The sequence below is a fragment of the Capronia coronata genome, assembly GCF_000585585.1.
Source record: "Capronia coronata CBS 617.96 chromosome Unknown acBCG-supercont1.7, whole genome shotgun sequence".
Classification (NCBI taxonomy): domain Eukaryota; kingdom Fungi; phylum Ascomycota; class Eurotiomycetes; order Chaetothyriales; family Herpotrichiellaceae; genus Capronia; species Capronia coronata.
Window position 1 is genome coordinate 630,447 of NW_006912899.1, and position 18,136 is coordinate 648,582.

General features: G+C 51.8%; 5 protein-coding genes across 5 annotated transcripts; 4 read left to right on the plus strand and 1 right to left on the minus strand.

Moving 5' to 3' along the window:
• Window positions 1–2,468: 2,468 nt before the first annotated feature.
• On the plus strand, window positions 2,469–2,891 carry A1O1_07794 (uncharacterized protein; the record flags this gene model as incomplete). The annotated part of the gene is made up of 1 exon (XM_007728660.1): window positions 2,469–2,891. One exon carries the CDS (start codon window positions 2,469–2,471, stop codon window positions 2,889–2,891), a length of 423 nt encoding a protein of 140 aa, XP_007726850.1.
• Window positions 2,892–7,197: 4,306 nt separating this feature from the next.
• A1O1_07795 (uncharacterized protein) lies at window positions 7,198–9,423 on the plus strand (the record flags this gene model as incomplete). Its single annotated transcript, XM_007728661.1, has 1 exon — window positions 7,198–9,423. The coding sequence occupies one exon, from the start codon at window positions 7,198–7,200 to the stop codon at window positions 9,421–9,423; it is 2,226 nt and encodes a 741-aa protein (XP_007726851.1).
• A 728-nt stretch (window positions 9,424–10,151) lies between these two features.
• On the minus strand, window positions 10,152–11,825 carry A1O1_07796 (uncharacterized protein; the record flags this gene model as incomplete). The annotated part of the gene is made up of 1 exon (XM_007728662.1): window positions 10,152–11,825. One exon carries the CDS (start codon window positions 11,823–11,825, stop codon window positions 10,152–10,154), a length of 1,674 nt encoding a protein of 557 aa, XP_007726852.1.
• Window positions 11,826–12,991: 1,166 nt separating this feature from the next.
• On the plus strand, window positions 12,992–14,723 carry A1O1_07797 (uncharacterized protein; the record flags this gene model as incomplete). The annotated part of the gene is made up of 2 exons (XM_007728663.1): window positions 12,992–13,312; window positions 13,368–14,723. 2 exons carry the CDS (start codon window positions 12,992–12,994, stop codon window positions 14,721–14,723), a joined length of 1,677 nt encoding a protein of 558 aa, XP_007726853.1.
• Window positions 14,724–15,841: 1,118 nt separating this feature from the next.
• Window positions 15,842–17,931, plus strand: A1O1_07798 (uncharacterized protein; the record flags this gene model as incomplete). Its single annotated transcript, XM_007728664.1, has 4 exons — window positions 15,842–16,152; window positions 16,293–16,563; window positions 16,643–17,060; window positions 17,297–17,931. The coding sequence occupies 4 exons, from the start codon at window positions 15,842–15,844 to the stop codon at window positions 17,929–17,931; spliced, it is 1,635 nt and encodes a 544-aa protein (XP_007726854.1).
• Window positions 17,932–18,136: the final 205 nt, after the last annotated feature.

An 18,136-nucleotide genomic window follows, 5' to 3' on the forward strand; every position in this document is an offset into this window, starting at 1 on the left:
CTTTGCATAGTGGGAGATCAGTCGGCCGTCGAACTCTGGTGGGTATCGAACCGACCAATTCGAATCTTTGACTTGGAGGTCCTAGCATGGAAATTCCATCAGAGGCCGAAGATGGTATGCTGACGTCGTTGCGGGCATTCTGAGAGCCGGACCAAGAATGTCCCTCAGTACCACAGTACAACGATACCGAACCAGGGCCAGTCATTCCAGAAAGCTGTCCGAAACGTGGTACTATTCCTGCTGACGGCTAGGACCGGGTATTTTCAAGAAAAGTCCAGGTGAAGAATTTGCTTCTTTGCTGCCATTTCGCCTGTTGTGTCGCTCTTTCTTGATCTGTGCTCCTGTACAAATTCCGCATTGCTGCCAGGAAGATTTCAATGTTGCCCAACCCAGGGGGAAAAGGCCCTGCAGCAACGGTGGTGTGATCCAGCCATACAGAAGGACATAACCCCCCACGCTCTCAATGCACACCCGACGAGGGTTATCGCCTCGGTGCATGGGCTAAGGAGGCTGTTGGCAAGCCCCAAGATGCAAATTTGCTTGGTGCGGGATAGAGCCCCATCAGTGACAGGCCTGGGCCGGTGTCAAACTGCAAGCTATGGTCTGGAGATAGCCCCAGCAGGACAGCGGGAATTTTGGGGTACGATAAGTCGTTAGCACGTTCCCATTCTCTTCGTAACCTAGTACATCACCAAAGTTGAGCCAACAGCGTCTGATAAGCTGGGGGCAAACGACAGACATGACCAGATTTCGGAGAGTTGCCCATAAGATCAGGCCAGGTAAGCATCCTTAGGGCTGAGCAATCATCTAAAAGAGCCAGCCTGCTCGTGACGAGTCCAGCGGTACATCAAACCAATGGGACGTTTCAACTAGGACTGTGTCCGTCAAGAGTGTGTGGAGTATTCATGTCTGGTGTGTTATATGTGAGATGGAGGAAATAATGCGTGTCTCATACTATGCTACAGCCAATTCTCTGACAATGTGGTAGCATCATTGTGCTTGAGACATGATGCATTGTGTTGGAGAGATGCACGTCCATCCATGGCTGGTGCACACCTGATGTTTGGCCTGTTCTCCTGGCGTTGCAACCAGGAAGCGGCTGCTTGCAGGCTGAAGCCAGATTGGATGGTGCCTTGATTACATGGAATTGGCCGAAGGGAGGTTATGGCGGACTCCCTAGCCCATGTTCGTAAGGGCTCTTGCTTTAGCTGCAGGAGAGCCCGCGACGGAGGTGGTCGACGGAGGTCAGTTCGCTAATTGGGGGCTGGTGTGTCTAGGCTGCGTCTGGAGAGGACCGGGGAGGAACGTAGGTTGACGGTAGCTGCGTATGGCAGGCTCCTGTTGTGCAGTGCCCGGTGAAAGCCAGGGCAGGGAGAGAGGGAAATTCTGAAAATTTCCGAGTCTGCATCGACTGGTAGAGCTGGTGACTGGTGTACTGATGGGAGGCGAAAGAGTGAGGACCCAGAACGTGAGGCAGCGTGGAGTGAGCGAGTTGGCAGAAAGAGGAGGACACGAGGAGTGGATAGAAGTTGTGGCGTGAACGATTGATCGATCCACCACCACTTGTATTGTGCGGCAGTCTTGACCACACGAGTTGGCAGGACTAGGCTGTCAGTGCCTAAGACAAGCTGCGACTTGCTCTCCCAACCCTGAACTGTAGTTAGTGGGCGCGAAGAAAACATGGGGGCCCTTGCAGGGAAGAGGTTTTACCCCTCTTATTTTTCTGACCACCGCCTAAACTCGAGTGGTATTAGGGGCGCTGTTAGCCTTGTTAGCATGGCTGTGGGCTGCGGCCACCATCCCAGTGACCCTGCGCCATACCACATCAGGCACACCTCTGGCTCATCCCGGCGCCCATCCTTTTGCCTCTCCACTAGACGCCATACCCAAGGGCAAGCACCTAAACTCACTGCACCCCAAACCCAAACCCTTTCGAGGCAGCATCCTACCACCAGGTACCTACATGCTGCATGCTCTTTATCTCTGCCTTTCCCTTTCTGTGAACATCATTCTTCTCCCTCATGACCAGAGCCACACACATTCACACTCACACTCTCACCCAGGCCTCCCAAGTCTGATCGATACCCTTCGACAGTAGCATCAAACCGAGTCATCCCCCGCCTGGCACACCACCATCCTCCGAGCCTGAGTGTGGGAGAGAGATATTACTTGCTCCACACCCTCTCGATCGAGAATACGTACTCATCGAGCGTCATTTTGGTCGGAGGAGGAGATACAATACTGGTCTGCGTGACCCTCCATTGCTCTCGACATACCATTCCTGCCACACACAGAGAGATTCAGTGAGGGGGATACATACGCTCTCACACACCCTACGTACCACACACCCAGAGTGTGTTGCACCAAGTCCACCAGGTTTTGCCCGACATATATATCGCCCTCCACCACTACCTTTGCTCAGTTGCCCTTGAGCGGCCTATTCTCCGTCGACCAGAGTCGTACCAAACATGGATTTCCTTCTCGGAGACTTCTGCTTGTCCTGCGATCGCCAGACCAACGGTACCGCCTTCTGTTCCTCGGCATGTCGTCTTACCCAGCTGGATGACTTCGCCCTGGCCGAGTCGAGTCCAGTGACGTCCTCGTTATCGGGTTACACAAGTACTCACGGCTCTGCGTCACAACGATCCTCCATGGCCTTTCCTTCCACCGGTCTCTATCTGCCTCCGGCCTACGACTTCTCTTTGCACCGAACTTCCTCTTCCAACTCTCTAGCCATGTCTCTAAGTTCCAGGCCCCACAGTCCCAAGATCTCTGAACAGGCTCAGAACGATCTCAAGGACTATGTCGGATCGTTCGACCAGACCAGGACCCTACGAAGACGAGTCTCCATGCAAGGCAACGACGAGTTCAAAGCTTGTGCCAAGTCCTAACTCCTTCATCACCACTTTAATTAATACAGAACTAAGAAACAAAACGGATCTTCACAGCCTCTCTCCTCTTACTCTATTCTTGAACATGACCTACAGTACTTTTGGAGCCACCGAGTCCAACAAAAGCGTGTTTTCGGAGTTGTTTGGGTTGGTTCCGGCAATCTTGTCCAATATTGCGGAATGAATTAGCAAGTTGAAGCATTTGCTACAGATTGGGGACTAGAGAGAAACTGCATATGTCCGCCTACTGTTGTTGTCGTCGCTATGCATGGATTCTGGGAAGAACGACGGGCATTGGTTGTTGTCGTTGTCGCCATCGTACAAGACTGTTCAGTGTGGTCAAGATGACTGGTTGCCTATGGCATTGGGAAAGAGATTGAGCTTGAGCTTGAGCTTGAGCTTGGTGTCGGTGTTGGTACGCACTGTGAACTATGAACTATGAACTATGAACTATAAGCTATGGGATATGGGATGTGGGATATGGGTATGGATAGGACATGGACATGGGACTGGAATTGGGAATGGGAACAGGATAGTATGATATGGGACAACCAGACCTATGCAAAGGGTTATATGTTTGAAATGGCTGATGACACAACATGATGGGGGATGCAATACAATGCACTGCGTGGATGCATATTTGATTTCATTTGATCTTTTCTTCTATTCTTTCATCTCATCTCTCCACTATCCGACGTGGCAGGAGCGGCATTCTACTCGATTGCCATGGCTCCAAAGGCTGAGGGAAGAAGAAACTCTATGTCTCTTCCATTTTCATATTGAATTGTCCCAAAGAGCAGACGACGAACATAGAAATACCCCAGGGTCCAGGTAGATGGCCCTGCGTCTTGACCAGACCCGACGTTTGACTTGGGTCTATCTGATAGTCATGACTATTCTATACCTATTCTACTCTACTGTCTACTCGTTCTACCTTCTCTAACGCTCCTACTATCTCTACTTTTCACACATTGTCTGTGACATGGCTTGACAACCACCACATGAGGTACCTCGGTTACAGACTTCTTCATCCACTCACTCATGAACCTGGGTCTTATGACCAGTTGTCCTACCCATGACCACTAACGACCTTTTCGAGGCTCTTCCGTTTGTGTAGTCCTGAGTCGCGATCATATGCCCCTTTCCTCACGTCCTCCGAGTCCTCTTCTCTTCGGAAACTACCTCCGCCATGCCCGTGCCTTGCGCATACCATACGATCCACCATGCATCCCCTGCGTAAAAGTCAGGTACCTATCTAGATATAGACATGGTTGGGAATCACGATTCAGAACATGACCAGGGATCCTAGGAGATTATAGATTAGAGATGAAGATTGGCCCTCGGCCACTGCAGATCGATCGGCCATATGACCCGGAACTCTCTTCTCTCTTTTGATCACCGCCAAAGATTAGAGGTCTGCTGTCGAAATGGAAAGCGTCATCACTTTTTATCCGAGGTAAGGTACCTACTACCTAGGTAGCCAAGTCGCCTCTTGATTGAAGTTCCAACAATGCCCACCCTCTCGTAACTACTAATGACACCCAACTAAAGTGTCATTCAGTCTCTGTGAAACCTCAGGTGATAAGATCGCCGGAGGGAATGGAAAGCAAATAATGCTTCAAACACGATACCAGTATCACCGGATGCACGTCCCCCTGGTATGCCGAGAATGAGTACCAGGAAGCATAAGGTAAACTGAAAAGGTGGCCTGGGACACCTCGATTGCCTTCATAAAAAGCAGGGACCCTGCAGTCTAGAAGCCGATACCAAGGAACCACAAACCTAGTATATAACAAACGTGGAGGGCATACCTTAGTTGTAGCGAAACCATCCCAGAGTCTCGACTTTGTGCCAAAGTCCCAATGCCATTGCCGTCCGTGCTGAATAGTTTCATACACGGGCCTCGGGCCCTCGCATGGTTTCTGCTCTTGTAGAAACCTCCTTTCAAGTTTCAGCTCGGGTGCCTTTTCCAGATCTTGTATTGACCTGTCAGAACCCTCGGCTTCATTCGGTCCAGCTGGACCTGTGCTGTGGTTCCTTGGTCTCTGCTTCCCATAATGTACTGATGTCTGTAACCTGTGAGCCTTGGCGAGTCTTCGTTCCCTCGTCCAGAATCCAGATTAGGAATGTTGCTGGCCGTTCGATCGTTGCATCGATCGGTTCAGCTCCATCTGGCAGCCGTGTGAGAACGCAGACCCAAGGGCGTGGCTTTGATGACTCGCCTCCACTCCTTCGTACTCTGGCATCAGGGTCCTGCCTAGTGTATTTTGTATCACCTTGTTGTGTGTGACAGTGTGACATTGCTTGTGAGCACACCAAGATCCATCGTCGTGCCAACCAAGGTCATTGAGAAAGCCCTTGACTAGTTGTCGGAACTCTGTGTAGAGACCGCACGGGGAGCCTCTCTCGCCAGCTGACCAGCTTTGTCTGTCAATCAACCACGCGGCCAGCTGATCAGCTTGAACCAATCTTGGAAGTTGGCCGTGCCTGCCATCACAGCAGTGCTTGAAGACGGCTTGAGTCTTGACACATCTGACATGTTTCTGGAAGGTTTTCCTCAGCCACTGCACTGGGATCCAAGAAAAGGGGGTGACGATTTGGTGAGAAGTGAAGAGAAAGGTACAAGGTAGATAGGTATGTAGCAGTACACCGTGGTTGGCTGCCAGACCTGAGTACCTTACTAGGCGGACACGGGGGATTGAAGAAATAGCTCATGCCAGACCCTGCTATTCCTGCCCACGTCTTTTTCTTTCTTCTTGTGAAGGATGTTGCCCTTGCATCGTGCCACCCTCCGCCTGCATGAAGATTGAAGAGCAGAGGGACTTATTTCTCGACCCTCCAACGCCTCAACTAGTCGACTGACATGCCGCGATCTCTTTTGGGTGACACATCAGCCAGCCACATTCTTCGGCGTCGTTTCTTTTTCTTCTCCCTCTCCTAAATTGGTCCCAATGTCACGCTCGTTTGGGCGACCTAGAAGTCGTGGACCCAGCACGCACTCTGCACAGGCCACCCCCAACTTCTTTCATTCTGGATGGATCATGGGGTGATCGCCTGGATCGGGACTGGCCTGCTGGGCGCCACTGCAGCCACCTATTACCTAACCACAAGGTCAAATGGTCCTCCCTGTCTTCTAGAGTGCCTACCTAGGTAGGTACTAGTATGCCGAGCGGTCCGTAGTTTCCTTAGCCTACGATCTCTAGCTTGACCTCTAGGGTGACACCGGTCCATCACGAACAAATCCTGGGGGATTTTCTGGGGACCTTGTATGCTCGACGCTCCTCGTATTTTGCCTTATTTGATCGCCGATTTGAGACATTTGCAGTGCTGAAGTGTGATAACAAAAGGTCTCGAATGCATGTTCCCCATGCCACGGGCTGAACTTGAAAGGGACGCCGAGTCGCGGCATCGCAAGATGCGAGGTCCTTTCCTGCAGTGTCGATTGACATATCAGCTGTTGTGGTCGTGCTAAGCCGCTTTTGCCGGTGGCCAGCAGGTACGTATATCCAGTATAACGCACGGCAAACCTGTGTTCCCCTCTGACACAGGGGACCCCTCCTTCAACAGCAGTCAGGAATTGTCGTTACCAACCACTTGACCCACTCCTTGTCTTTGGGGGATTTGTTCCTGCGTTATCCGTTGAAAATTTCGGTTGAGCGTCGACCGGGGTCTATGCTTCGTGGTCCCATTTACAGGCTCCGTTCAATCTTTGTGCAACAGGGACGACATCGATCACGGCATGATCCGTTCTGAGCATACTTAGCTGGTGACAGGTGATGAAACAGTCGTCGGTCGATGGGTTGGGCATTATAGGATTCGTCCTCTGCACTGTGCGCTGTTATTTCTGATCGAAGTTCGTGGTTCATGGATGCAGAAGGTTGAGGGTTAAGCGTCAGGAGGCATTGCATGGCAGGAGGCACCGGTAAGTTCTCTCAAAATCACATCTTGACTTGTTGCCTGTCGGGAATCGCATCAACTGTCTATTCTGCGGTAAATACATACTTGGGGGGACTTTGTTCGTATTCGATTATCCACCGGTGATGAAACCGAGCAATCCGAGTTTGCTGCAATGAAACAATGGGCGATGTGCTTTTGCGCAACCTGAAAGGAAGCCTGCATGGACCGGTGTACAGTCCGGCAGAGCCATCCATGCGATCAATGCCCGACATAAGATCGTACCAGCCCTCGTGAAAGATATAGGCGAGAGCTCCCAGATGATTAAGCAGGTGCAGTTCAATTCTATTGAAATCAATTCAGTCCGATGTTTCCCCAGAAATTCAGTGCGTCTACTGCGATCGCATTTAAAATGGCGCCCTCCGAATTCCCTTTCAATTGCAACCTATGTAAGAGCCTTCGGCTGCGGTTCGCTGACGCACAAACTGGACACATCTACGTGAATCTCGGAACTTTCGAAGAAGCCCTTGCCTCTCCGTGCTCGGAGCACAAGAGCTTGGTCCGACAGTTCTGGGACTACTGCCGTGGGACACAGGCTGGAGGCACGGCGCCAATACAAGAGTATGATGACTTCATGTATCTACAAGACACAGAGGCTAGCAAGGGTTCGATCGTGAAATTGGGCGGGTGCGTATGGGTACTAACTGACAAGTTTATGACGGGGTGCTACGATAGTTGGCAACTTCTACTCGTTCGACAGGCTCCATCACCGATTCACCTCGGGGCTGGACGGATTCTGGATCAGAACTGGGTCAATGTGGGAGTCATCCAAGGTTGGAAGGACCGATGCATTTCTCTGCACGGGAGCAGATGCGAGAACCCATTGAAGATCAAGCCAACCCAACCAGATTGGCTAATTGATGTTCAACAAAGATGCATTGTCCGAGGCCACCATGAAAATACCCCTACCGCCTTTGTTGCGTTGAGCTATAGATACGGCAACCGTCAAGGATACAAAATGGATGATGATACCATCCTGAAGCTCCAGAGCCCCGGTATTTTGGATGACCCTGGCATGCCATTCCCACTGACTCCGATTACTCGAGAGGCAATGCACCTGACTTGTGTGTTGGGCGAGCGATATCTCTGGATAGACGAGCTCTGTATTGTCCACAGCAACGCAGAGGCCACTGCCAGACAGTTGAAATTGATGGCAGCGATCTATGCCAGTGCTGCAGTGACCATTGTCGCCACGGACGGGGATTCTCAGGATGGGATCCAAGGGCTCCAAGGCGTTTCTGTCCCTCGCGATCTGCATCAGAGGGTACTACCCTTTGGAGCTGACCAGCTTGTCACCCGCGAATCCAGTATCTCCAAGCTGACGGAGGGGACATTATATCACAATCGAGCGTGGACGTACCAGGAATTTGCAATGTCCCCACGACGTATCATCTTCAACGACAGGCAGCTACATTGGCTGTGCCATTGTGAAGCATGGCACGAAGAATCGACACTGGACGCCAAAGTCGAAGAGTACATTGACGACTCAGGACTGGCCAACACCAAGATTCTGCTAGCTGGCTTTCCGGACACAAGAGCTCTCAGTAAGTTGATCTGCGACTATAATAAAAGACATCTCAGTTACGACGAAGATGCTCTCCCTGGTATTTCCGGTCTTCTCTCTGTTCTCAGCCGTTCCTTTGAAGGCGGGTTCCTCCATGGGCTGCCGGAAATGTTTTTCGACAGGTGGCTGGGCTGGGGCGCTGTCAATGTGCGACGCCGAACTCATTCTCAATACCAAAAACAACAAAAACAAGAGCAAAACGGCCAAGATACATTATCTACCCTGCCGTCTTGGTCCTGGACGGGCTGGCAAGGCTCGGTATACTTTAGCTGTGACGATTCTCCACGCATCATGCCTAGTTTCCATACGATCGCCGAAACAATCCCCATAACAAAGTGGTACACCAGCAAATCGCCGGCTGGAGATTTCAAACGCAGAATTCGGTCACATTGGTACGACGAGCGCAATGCGCACAAGGATCACAGTCGACCTCTACCTGCAGGCTGGAGTCGTCACGATTCGATTCCTCTCTCCACCGGCAACTCGAACTCGTCAACCCAAGAAGCGCCCCTCTGTCCCGACGGATGTGGGAATCACGTCTTCAAGCACTCCAACTTGGCCGGTCAAGATGACGCTCTGAACGCATGGTTCTATCCATTCCCGGTCAGAGATATCCAGGAATCAACGGAGACTTTCCTTCCAGAGCAGACGCCATACCTCTTTTGCAGAACCAAGGGAGTTCAGCTTTGGGCATCCGAGGGACTGAAAGAAAACACAATGTCTCTTCGAGCCACCCGAGATGGTCTCGTCATTGGGACACTGGATCTACATAACCACGCGCAGTTGGATATGTTCCCACAGGACACCTATGGCCGCGCGGGACCCGTGGAGCTGGTCGCCATCTACCGATCCAAGGTGTATACTACAATAGGCAGGTTTAGAGTCCGTGAAAAGTATCGGTTACTCTGGATAGAATGGAAGGGAGGACTGGCATATCGCTTGGGGGCCGCCAGTCTTGATAGGGAGGAGTGGGAAGCGTTGAAGACCGAGGATGTGGATCTGGTTTTAGCTTGATCAGAGATAGAGGTCTATCGAGTACTCGTTGTACTTTTCCCGTCTCCCTCAGGCTGTCCTTGTGGCTGCAAACGGAGCCATTTGCTGCATGCTAGCTTCTTTCAGATCAAGTCTTGTGAAGACGATGAGCTCTCATTCAAGCCGCAAGAAGTAGGTACGTGTATGCAAAAGTGGGAGCGCCGCCTGAACCGCGGCCGGATTCTCCAACACCGATTTCAGGTCGCAAAGGCCCTTAGCATTACAGGAATACTTTTGCGGTCCAAATCTTGCAGGTGGTGACCCCCTCAACTCCGACTTGTGCTCATAACCACACTCACTGTACTCCGCCTGGCAGAGATGTCGTCTATCTTGACTCCTAGTGGAAATATTGATGAAACAACTATTTCATCTTATCGATAAGCAAACCTGGGGTTGTATGTCTTATCGATGGGAGGAAAATGTTATCGACGATCTTATCGACTACCCGATAAGGTCATGGAGAGAAAGAAACTTGGGAGTCAGAGTAGGCGACGACTTCAGGAGATGACTCCTATACAGAACCGGTCTCGTCCCCTCCTACCAGCTGGAGTGCCTGTAAAAGGTTAAAAGGTCGTGATGCGAGGTGGGGCCGCAGGTTCTGTTGCTGCTAATAGAAAGCTCAGGAGACGGAGGTGGTCCCATCTCCAGTAACGTAAATTACTCCAGCCTGCTTCTTTCCAATAGATTTCCCCAAGTAGACTGTGTTCTGATTATATTTCTCCCGATAGGTAGTCTCGCGCCAGCTGTGTCTGGGGGTCGGCATATCTTGGATAGGAGCTGCGCTTTTCCACGCCATTCGTAAGGCCAAGTATAAGATTCGTCGGTTGGATCCCTGAATGACTTCTGCCATCGTCGAGTTGTTGGGGAGGGCATACTTCCACGGGATCATGCGGCCACGCGTGTGATGAGCCGCGAATACTCATATACAGGGTCATCAGAAGTTGCAATGGAATGTAGACCTGGTAAGCCCACCAGAAGGGCACCGGATCTTCGAAGCTGTATTCGTTATCCCGGCAGAAAAGTAAGTGTCTGAGAAACAACTGCAGCGTCCCAAACCACTCGATCAGGCTCTTTTCACGAGTAAGCACTCCCAACAGCGGCGTCAGGCAAAGTTGAAGCAATTCTTGACCGAAGCAGTAGATCCCAGAAGTATTGGCGCTTGGCATGGCCACCTCGGCATTGGAAGAGTCTTGCTTGACGACAGTAATAGACCCCAGTTGCTGATCGCCATCATCCTTGGCCCTGGATGGAAGGCTTGCCAGGTATGCTCGAGTCAATTGGGCTGAACCGGCCGCACCCTGGAAGAAAAGCAGCCCAGCCTGGGCGTGGACAGATACACTTACTGGAAAGATGTTTTCCAGCACTCCAGACACATTGGCATGCTCCTCGACGCAGAAGTCGACGCCGAGGTGAGCGCTGAACCCGGGGCGTTGTTTACTGGCGAACGTTTGCATGAACATCAACATTGATTGGTTCAGGGCCGACTTGCTGTCCAAGACTTGTGCGCCACCCGTGCCCGTGGGATAACTGGCGACAAAGGCCATGACATTCCGCTCGACAATGATTGCAAAGCTAGAGTACCTCTTCAAACCCTCCGTGATCTGCTCCAACCGCCATGGTTTGGCTTTTTGTATGGGGATGCGCGCAACTGTGTTGTAAGTCTGGCTCGGCGTCTTCCTGGGAAGCATGGTCCTGCTGGACTCGGCTGGAATTCCATCCGGGTTGAGACTTTGGAGCAGATATCTCCGTCTTCTCTGAGAATTATGAAGCACTCTGTGCACTTCGTCTCTCGATCTTACCAGGTATGTTTCCAGGACAGGCAGGCCTAGACTTTTGGTGTGCATAAGGAAGGCATCTCGTGTCGCAAAGTACGGGGCATCTGCCATGCTTAGACCAAAGGAGCGGCAGTTGGTGTCTTGCTCAATGATTTCCCTGGCTTGAGCTTCGATGAAGGGATCTGCGCTGCGTGTGCAGTTGATCCAGATATCGACCCGCTCAGTCGTTATAATCTGGACCAGAGCTGCAATGTACGAGACTACCCGTTTCTCTTCAGGCTGCAGGTCCATGCGGTAGAAACGGCGCAATGATCGCGAAAAGCGGGCAGGCATGGGAAGGCCGCCCGGCTCGTAGTCGGCTCCCACCACATTATGGCCCGTCTCATGGAAGGCTCTGGCCAAGCGGAGTCCTTGCGGACTATTGATCCCTGTGATAAGGATGGTTCTTGAAATGAAGCCTGGTGTGCTGATCAAGTGCCGACGAGCAGAGTTCCGAGGTGCGGATGAAATATACGCGTAGTTGATGAGTAGGAAAAGGGTTGAGAGCGGGAGGAGAGAGGCCGCACAAGAGACCAACAAGAGGTACTGTAATCCCTCAGTTGTCGACATATCAGCTTCAACTTGGGGCTTTCAGAACTTGGAGCTCATTCAGATCAGCCGGATCGAGGAGCCCATGTGGGAACGGCCTGCTGTCAGCTCTTTCAGTTCGGATGATTAGCGACGTGACGGGCTCGCAGCAAGGTTATCCATGGCATTCGCAAAGTGGACGCTGCAAGTGATGTGAAGAATCAAGGGAAAGTCAAGCGGATAAATCCTTCATCGTGACACAAAAGGTCGAGGAAGACGGCTCGACGGATGACGGATGAAGGATGAATCGAGATCCATTCTTGGCCCCGATTCATGATCCACGGTGAGGCAAGAATATGGAGTACGAGTAGCAGGTATTTTAGGCCATGATGTAGATACTTTGCCTACCGGTGGGTACCTAGAGGGTAGGTACCTACCTTGGATAGATGCGGAGCTGTTCTGAAGCTGGACCTCTTCATAAAGCTTATAAAGAAATACGTTACCTTATGTGCCTGTGCAAACTGTGCCAGTGGCAGTGGCAGTATTGTGACACAGATCCCCCCTCCGTCTCCCTTTACAGCAACACATGTTGGAGTCGCGAGGGAAAGGCGTTTGATGCTGTGATTGTGCGAATGGAAGTGATTACGTAGATACCAGGTTAGCATTGGCGGCATGTCTCCAGGCTTTCACATGGGCATGGGCCTCACGGGGAAGAGAGGCTCCATGGGCTCGTGAAGCGAAAAGCTTCAACTGGACGGCTTGTCAAATCAAGCTTAATTGTGGCGTCAGTAGGTGGCTCCTTAGGCTTCGTTTACCTGGACAGATCCCGCCCCTCATCAAGACCCTGGGGCTAGGGAGCCCTGTCATACCCACAACAACGCAACAAGATCCAAGCTGAAAGCTGAAATCTAGCCTACAGAGAGAGAGAGAGTACAAGTTTCCACGTAGCAACAATAATTGATAAATGACCGCATCACCACAACATCGCTGGCTGCACTGTCCCACAACACCATCACAACCAGCATCCATCACCACCCACTCATTCTTCATATCTTCTTCTAATACTGTAATACTGTAACACTAATTCCAGTTTCTCCTCGTCCCTCTTCTCCTTCTTCCAGCTTTTTGGCGCCTCTGCCTGTTCGGCTCGCAGTCAGGCTGTCTCTCCATCTTCGCCAATATATTGTTGCGGAGAGAGCATCGCAGTCATGGCCCACCAGGGACAAGCAGCCGACTACTACAATAGCCAGCCGAATCCGGCTGCTGGTGCCCCGTATCAGCAACAAGGATATCAACAGCAGGGCTATCAACAGTATCCTCCGCCGCCAGCCCATCTCCAGCAAGGTCAGCAACAGCAACAGCAATATCAAGCACCACCGCAGCCTTACCCACCTCAAGAACCAAAGTACACCCATCAGCCCCCTACTTATGGCGCCAGCTTTGTCCCCCCGCAAGACGACAAGCAGAGCTTCCAGGACACATTCAAGATTCAAAAGCCGAAATTCAATGACCTCTGGGCAGGGCTACTGGTGTGTACACTTCAACGCATTTGGTGCTTACTTCACGCGACTGACTGTCTCGTAGCTGATCGCAACATTTTGCGGGTTCGTCGCTGTCTCAGGCCTCACTCTCTACCGATACTCCAAATACCATACCTTCAATGGTGGCGGAATCTATGGGGGCGCCAATGACTTCTCGCTAGACACCAACACGATCATTCTCTTTGCCTTCGTCCTCTGCGTCGCTTTCGCCTTTTCCTGGGTGTATTTCCTGTCGGCACGGGCGTTTACAAAACAATTCGTGTGGCTCACTGGCATACTGAACTGCGCGTCGGCAGTTGCTACCGCAGTCTACTATCTCTACCGTCGTCTATGGGGCGCTGGTATTGTATTCGCCATCTTTGCGGTCTTCGCCATCATCTGCTTCATCAGTTGGATCCCGCGCATTCCGTTTGCGGTGGTAATGCTGCAGCAGACCATGGATGTTGCGAGGATGAGGAGGGTACATGTATTTCTGGTGAGCCTTGTCGGAGGCCTCATCAGTGTGGCATTTGCTGCATGGTACTCCGTCACGCTCGTCGCCATTTATGTGTCTTACATGCCTAGCAACCCCGGCAGTACCCCCAATCCAGCCTGTGCCGATGCGAGCTGTTCCAGTGCGAAGGTGATCGGAATGGTCGTGTTCGTCACGTTCGCCGGCTACTGGATCACAGAATGGATCAAAAACACCATCTATGCCACGATTGCAGGAGTCTATGGTAGCTGGTATTTCTGTGCAGGAACACCCGGCGGCATCCCTTCCGGCGCGACCTCCGGCGCTCTGAGGCGGGCTACAACATATTCCTTCGGATCGATATCGTTTGGCAGCCTCGTTGTCGCCATCATCAACATGCTTCGCCAGGCCTGCAGTATTGCTCAGCAGCAAGAGGCCTCTGATGGAAACATCGTTGGCTCCATCATGTTCTGCATCCTTGGCTGCATCATTGGCTGTCTGAACTGGCTTGTCACGTTTATCAATAGATATGCGTTCTCTCATATTGCGCTCTACGGCAAGCCGTACATTGCCGCGGCCAAAGACACCTGGCACATGATGAAGGATCGAGGAATTGATGCCTTGGTCAACGACTGCCTGGTCGGCCCGGTCCTGACCATGGGATCTGTCTTCGTGGCCTACCTTTGCGCTCTCCTGTCCTATCTCTGGCTGGAATATACTCACCCGGCTTACAACGACGGCCGCACCTTCACGCCTGTTATCATGGCATTCTCCTTCCTCATCGGGTTGCAAGTATGCCAAATTTTCATGACTCCGATTGGCGCCGGAGTCGATACTGTATTTGTGGCAATGGCTTGGGATCCGCAGGTGGCCATCACGGATCATCCAGAGTTTTGGGACCGCCTGGTACAAGTTTATCCTCACGTTCAGCAGGTTATTCATGTGTGAATGCCGGACCAGAGGGGTGTTTGGGCGTCTCTTTCGTTGCTATGTTGGCACTGGACTTCATTACTCCAGGAATCCTTTACCTCCGAGCCATTCCGTGGCTAAGGCTTCACTCTTGTGACTAGTCCACCAATCTCACTCTCCCTTTTCAAGACTGGCCATGGTGGTGACCCTCGTGCAGCAGTCGTCGTCTTTCTCCCCGGCCGGCTTTCCCGGTCACAGTGGAGGTACAAAATCTGTCGATTCGGTCGTATTGAACATCGACTAAGATGACCATTGCAAAAGTCGTTCAAATTGGCAGATCCATTACATCAACCTAACCAGTGAAAACGCAAGTTTTTTCCAAGCGAGGAATACAGGCCAATAGCCAGAATATAGCTATCTACCAAACAACCACACCCCTATTCTCTCTATCAGTGGCGAGTTTGCCCTTTGCCTCGTTCAAACCACTTGGGATGGCCGGAATTGACCCCCTTCTACTGCCAAGAGCAATAGAGCGATACTACTGTCGTGTTATCGATCAATGTAACAGCCGCGGGTTGTCGGATATACGTTTTCCCCGACCTGGACCAGTCCGTTATCTATCATATCAGAGATTGATACAGGAGTGCGATTCCTTAACAGGCAGCTCGATAACACTGACCTCCCCGACCTCCCCGACCTCCATCGCCTGACATGACGACAGGCCATATCGCAAGTCCCCAGTGTGCATCAACCATCCTCTCTGGTCGTTGTCGAACCAATCCCGAAATCGGCCTCTATCAAGATGACCCTTGTCGGTCTCTATCATAGTACTCGAATGCAGTGCAAATGGATATGCAGCCATGTGCGGCGGTCTTCTCCTCTGGCTCATTTGGCGCTTCGTCTGGCGACCTGCTCGATTTGGGTTGATCGGCCTGATATGCGCTGCACGAGTGGATCATGGACAAGATACAACACCGGACGTTGATTCCAGGAGAGGAAGCCGTTGTTCAGTGACCTTATATGTATATCTATCATATTCCCAAGACCGGTTATTCATGCTCTCAAACCCGATCGCTTGTCCATTCCGCACATCTTCCATTTCTATTCCACTGTGATCTCCTTTTTCGTGGACCTACCTGCGACCTGTGTTGTGCACTATGGATCTTGAACCCAGAAAGATTTCCCTCGTGGGAGGACAGGATAATGAGAAGGTATCTGTCGTTGATGCCAACCGACTGAACAGCGTCGCCACCTTTGCCTCCCTGGACGAAGCCCTGGGTCAACTGGACATCTCGGTCAAAGACGCCGATGAAGCGTTTACCTTTCTGAAGGACCACCCCAACGCCGATGCCGTCCGACAAGAAGCCATTGCCATCCTGGCCGACCCGAAAGCGACCAAGCGACTGGTGAGGAAGATCGATTGGACCATTGTGCCATGCATGGTCGCCGTCTATTTCCTGCAATATCTGTGAGTGTGTTCCGCATACCTATCCCCTGAGTGGTTAAAACATAAGCCTTCCACAAGAACCAACACCAGTTGTTTTGCTCGAGTTAGACATGGCATTTCCTTTTTATCGGAGAATATCTGTGCTGATGCTTCTGTCCCAGTGACAAAACAACCATCTCCTACGCGGCAGTGATGGGTCTCCGCAAAGACATCCATCTCGTGGGCCAGGACTTTTCCAACTCCGCCATGATGTTCTACATCGGCTTTCTCGCCGCCGAGTTCCCCACGCAATACCTCGCTCAACGGATCAGTCGACTGGGGAAATACCTGGGAGCCAACGTCATGCTCTGGGGCGTCGTCCTGGCCTGCATGGCGTCTGTTACGTCGTACGCCGGATTGATGATCTGCAGGACAATCTTGGGCATTTTCGAGGTTCGTCCCTGCCACCCCGTGCCACCATTGTGTCTCTTAGAGGCATACCGAATCAGATAGCTAACATTCACCTCTTCAGGCACCAGTCGCCCCGATCCTCGTCCTGATCATTTCCATGTGGTACAAGAAGGGCGAGCAAGGCCGCCGAGTCAGCTTCTTCTATGTGTGCAATTCGGTGACTCAGATCTTCGGGAGTGGCGTCGCCTACGGGGCGAGCTTCACCCACGGCTCGTTTGCCAGCTGGCGCATCTTCTTCCTCGTCATTGGTCTCATGACCATCGTGCTGGGCTTTTGTGTCTTCATGCTGTTGCCTGACTCTCCGGTCAAGGCGCTCAGGTTCACCGAGGCTGAGAAGGTGGCTGCCTTGCTGCGTGTCAAGGAGAATCAGTCGGGCACACAGAATGCGAAGTTGAAGAAGTCCCAAGTGCTGGAGTCGATGCGCGATGTCAGGGTGTGGTTGGTGTTTTTGTCGGTCGTGTTGACTGCGATTCCGAATGGTAAGTTATTCTCCTCCTTGGTCCCAAAAGAAACAAAGAAGACACAGCACAGCACAGAACATCACATCTTGCTGCTGCTGTTGTTGTTGTGAGGGGATCCAGGTCCTGCAACAACTGGTTTGGATGCGCCTCCCCCTCTTTCTTAATCTTGCTCCCCGACTGTGTCACCTCTATTTCCATCATGGCCTCAAAATTTGAGTCTGATTGAGCTTGACCACTGACATCTTCTTCCTTAGGTGGTCTCTCCAACTTCTCTTCGATCCTCCTCACCACATTCGGCTATACCAGCCAACAAGCGCTGATCCTCAACATGCCCTCCGGCGCCGTCGGCATCTTCGTGGTCTTACTGTCGGGCTATCTCAGCGATAAATGGAACGACCGCTCGCTAGTCATGCTCATCTGTCTGATCCCCACGATCGTCGCGGCCGGCCTGATGTACGGCCTTGACCCGGACGGCATCCCCAAGAGCAAAGGAGCACTCTTGTTTGCCTCTTACCTGAGCGGAACGTTCGGCGCCGCTTTCATGCTTCTGCTGGCATGGAACGCCAGTAACTTGGCCGGACACTCGAAGAAGGTGACGGCCAACGCTCTGACACTGGTCGGGTTCTGCCTGGGCAATATTCTGGGCACGCAGACTTTCCAGGAGAGCGAAGCGCCGGGCTACAAGAGCGGCAAGATCGCCATCGTGGCTTGTCTTACCGCGCAGGTTTTTGTCTGCTTTGCCATGAGGTACTGCAACGATCGGCTTAACAAGAAGAACCAGAAGACTTTGGAGAACATGAGTGAAGAGGATAAGATGTTGGTTCGGGAGAAGTTGGCGTATAGTGATGAGACGGATTTGAGGAACCCGTTTTTCATCTATACGCATTAAGATGAAAGGAAGGAATGAATGAATGAAGAAGAAAGCAGAGGGGTGTTGAGTATACGAGACAGATGCTGTGTCCGGAGATGGGCAAGGCTGTGAATGTAGCCAGGCTGTTCGGTGAGATAGTATGTGATACCAGGCAAGGAGGTTTTTGAAGTCGTTACCTTTCGTCGAGTAATCTGATACGTATTGGTATGCCCCAGGCCATGTC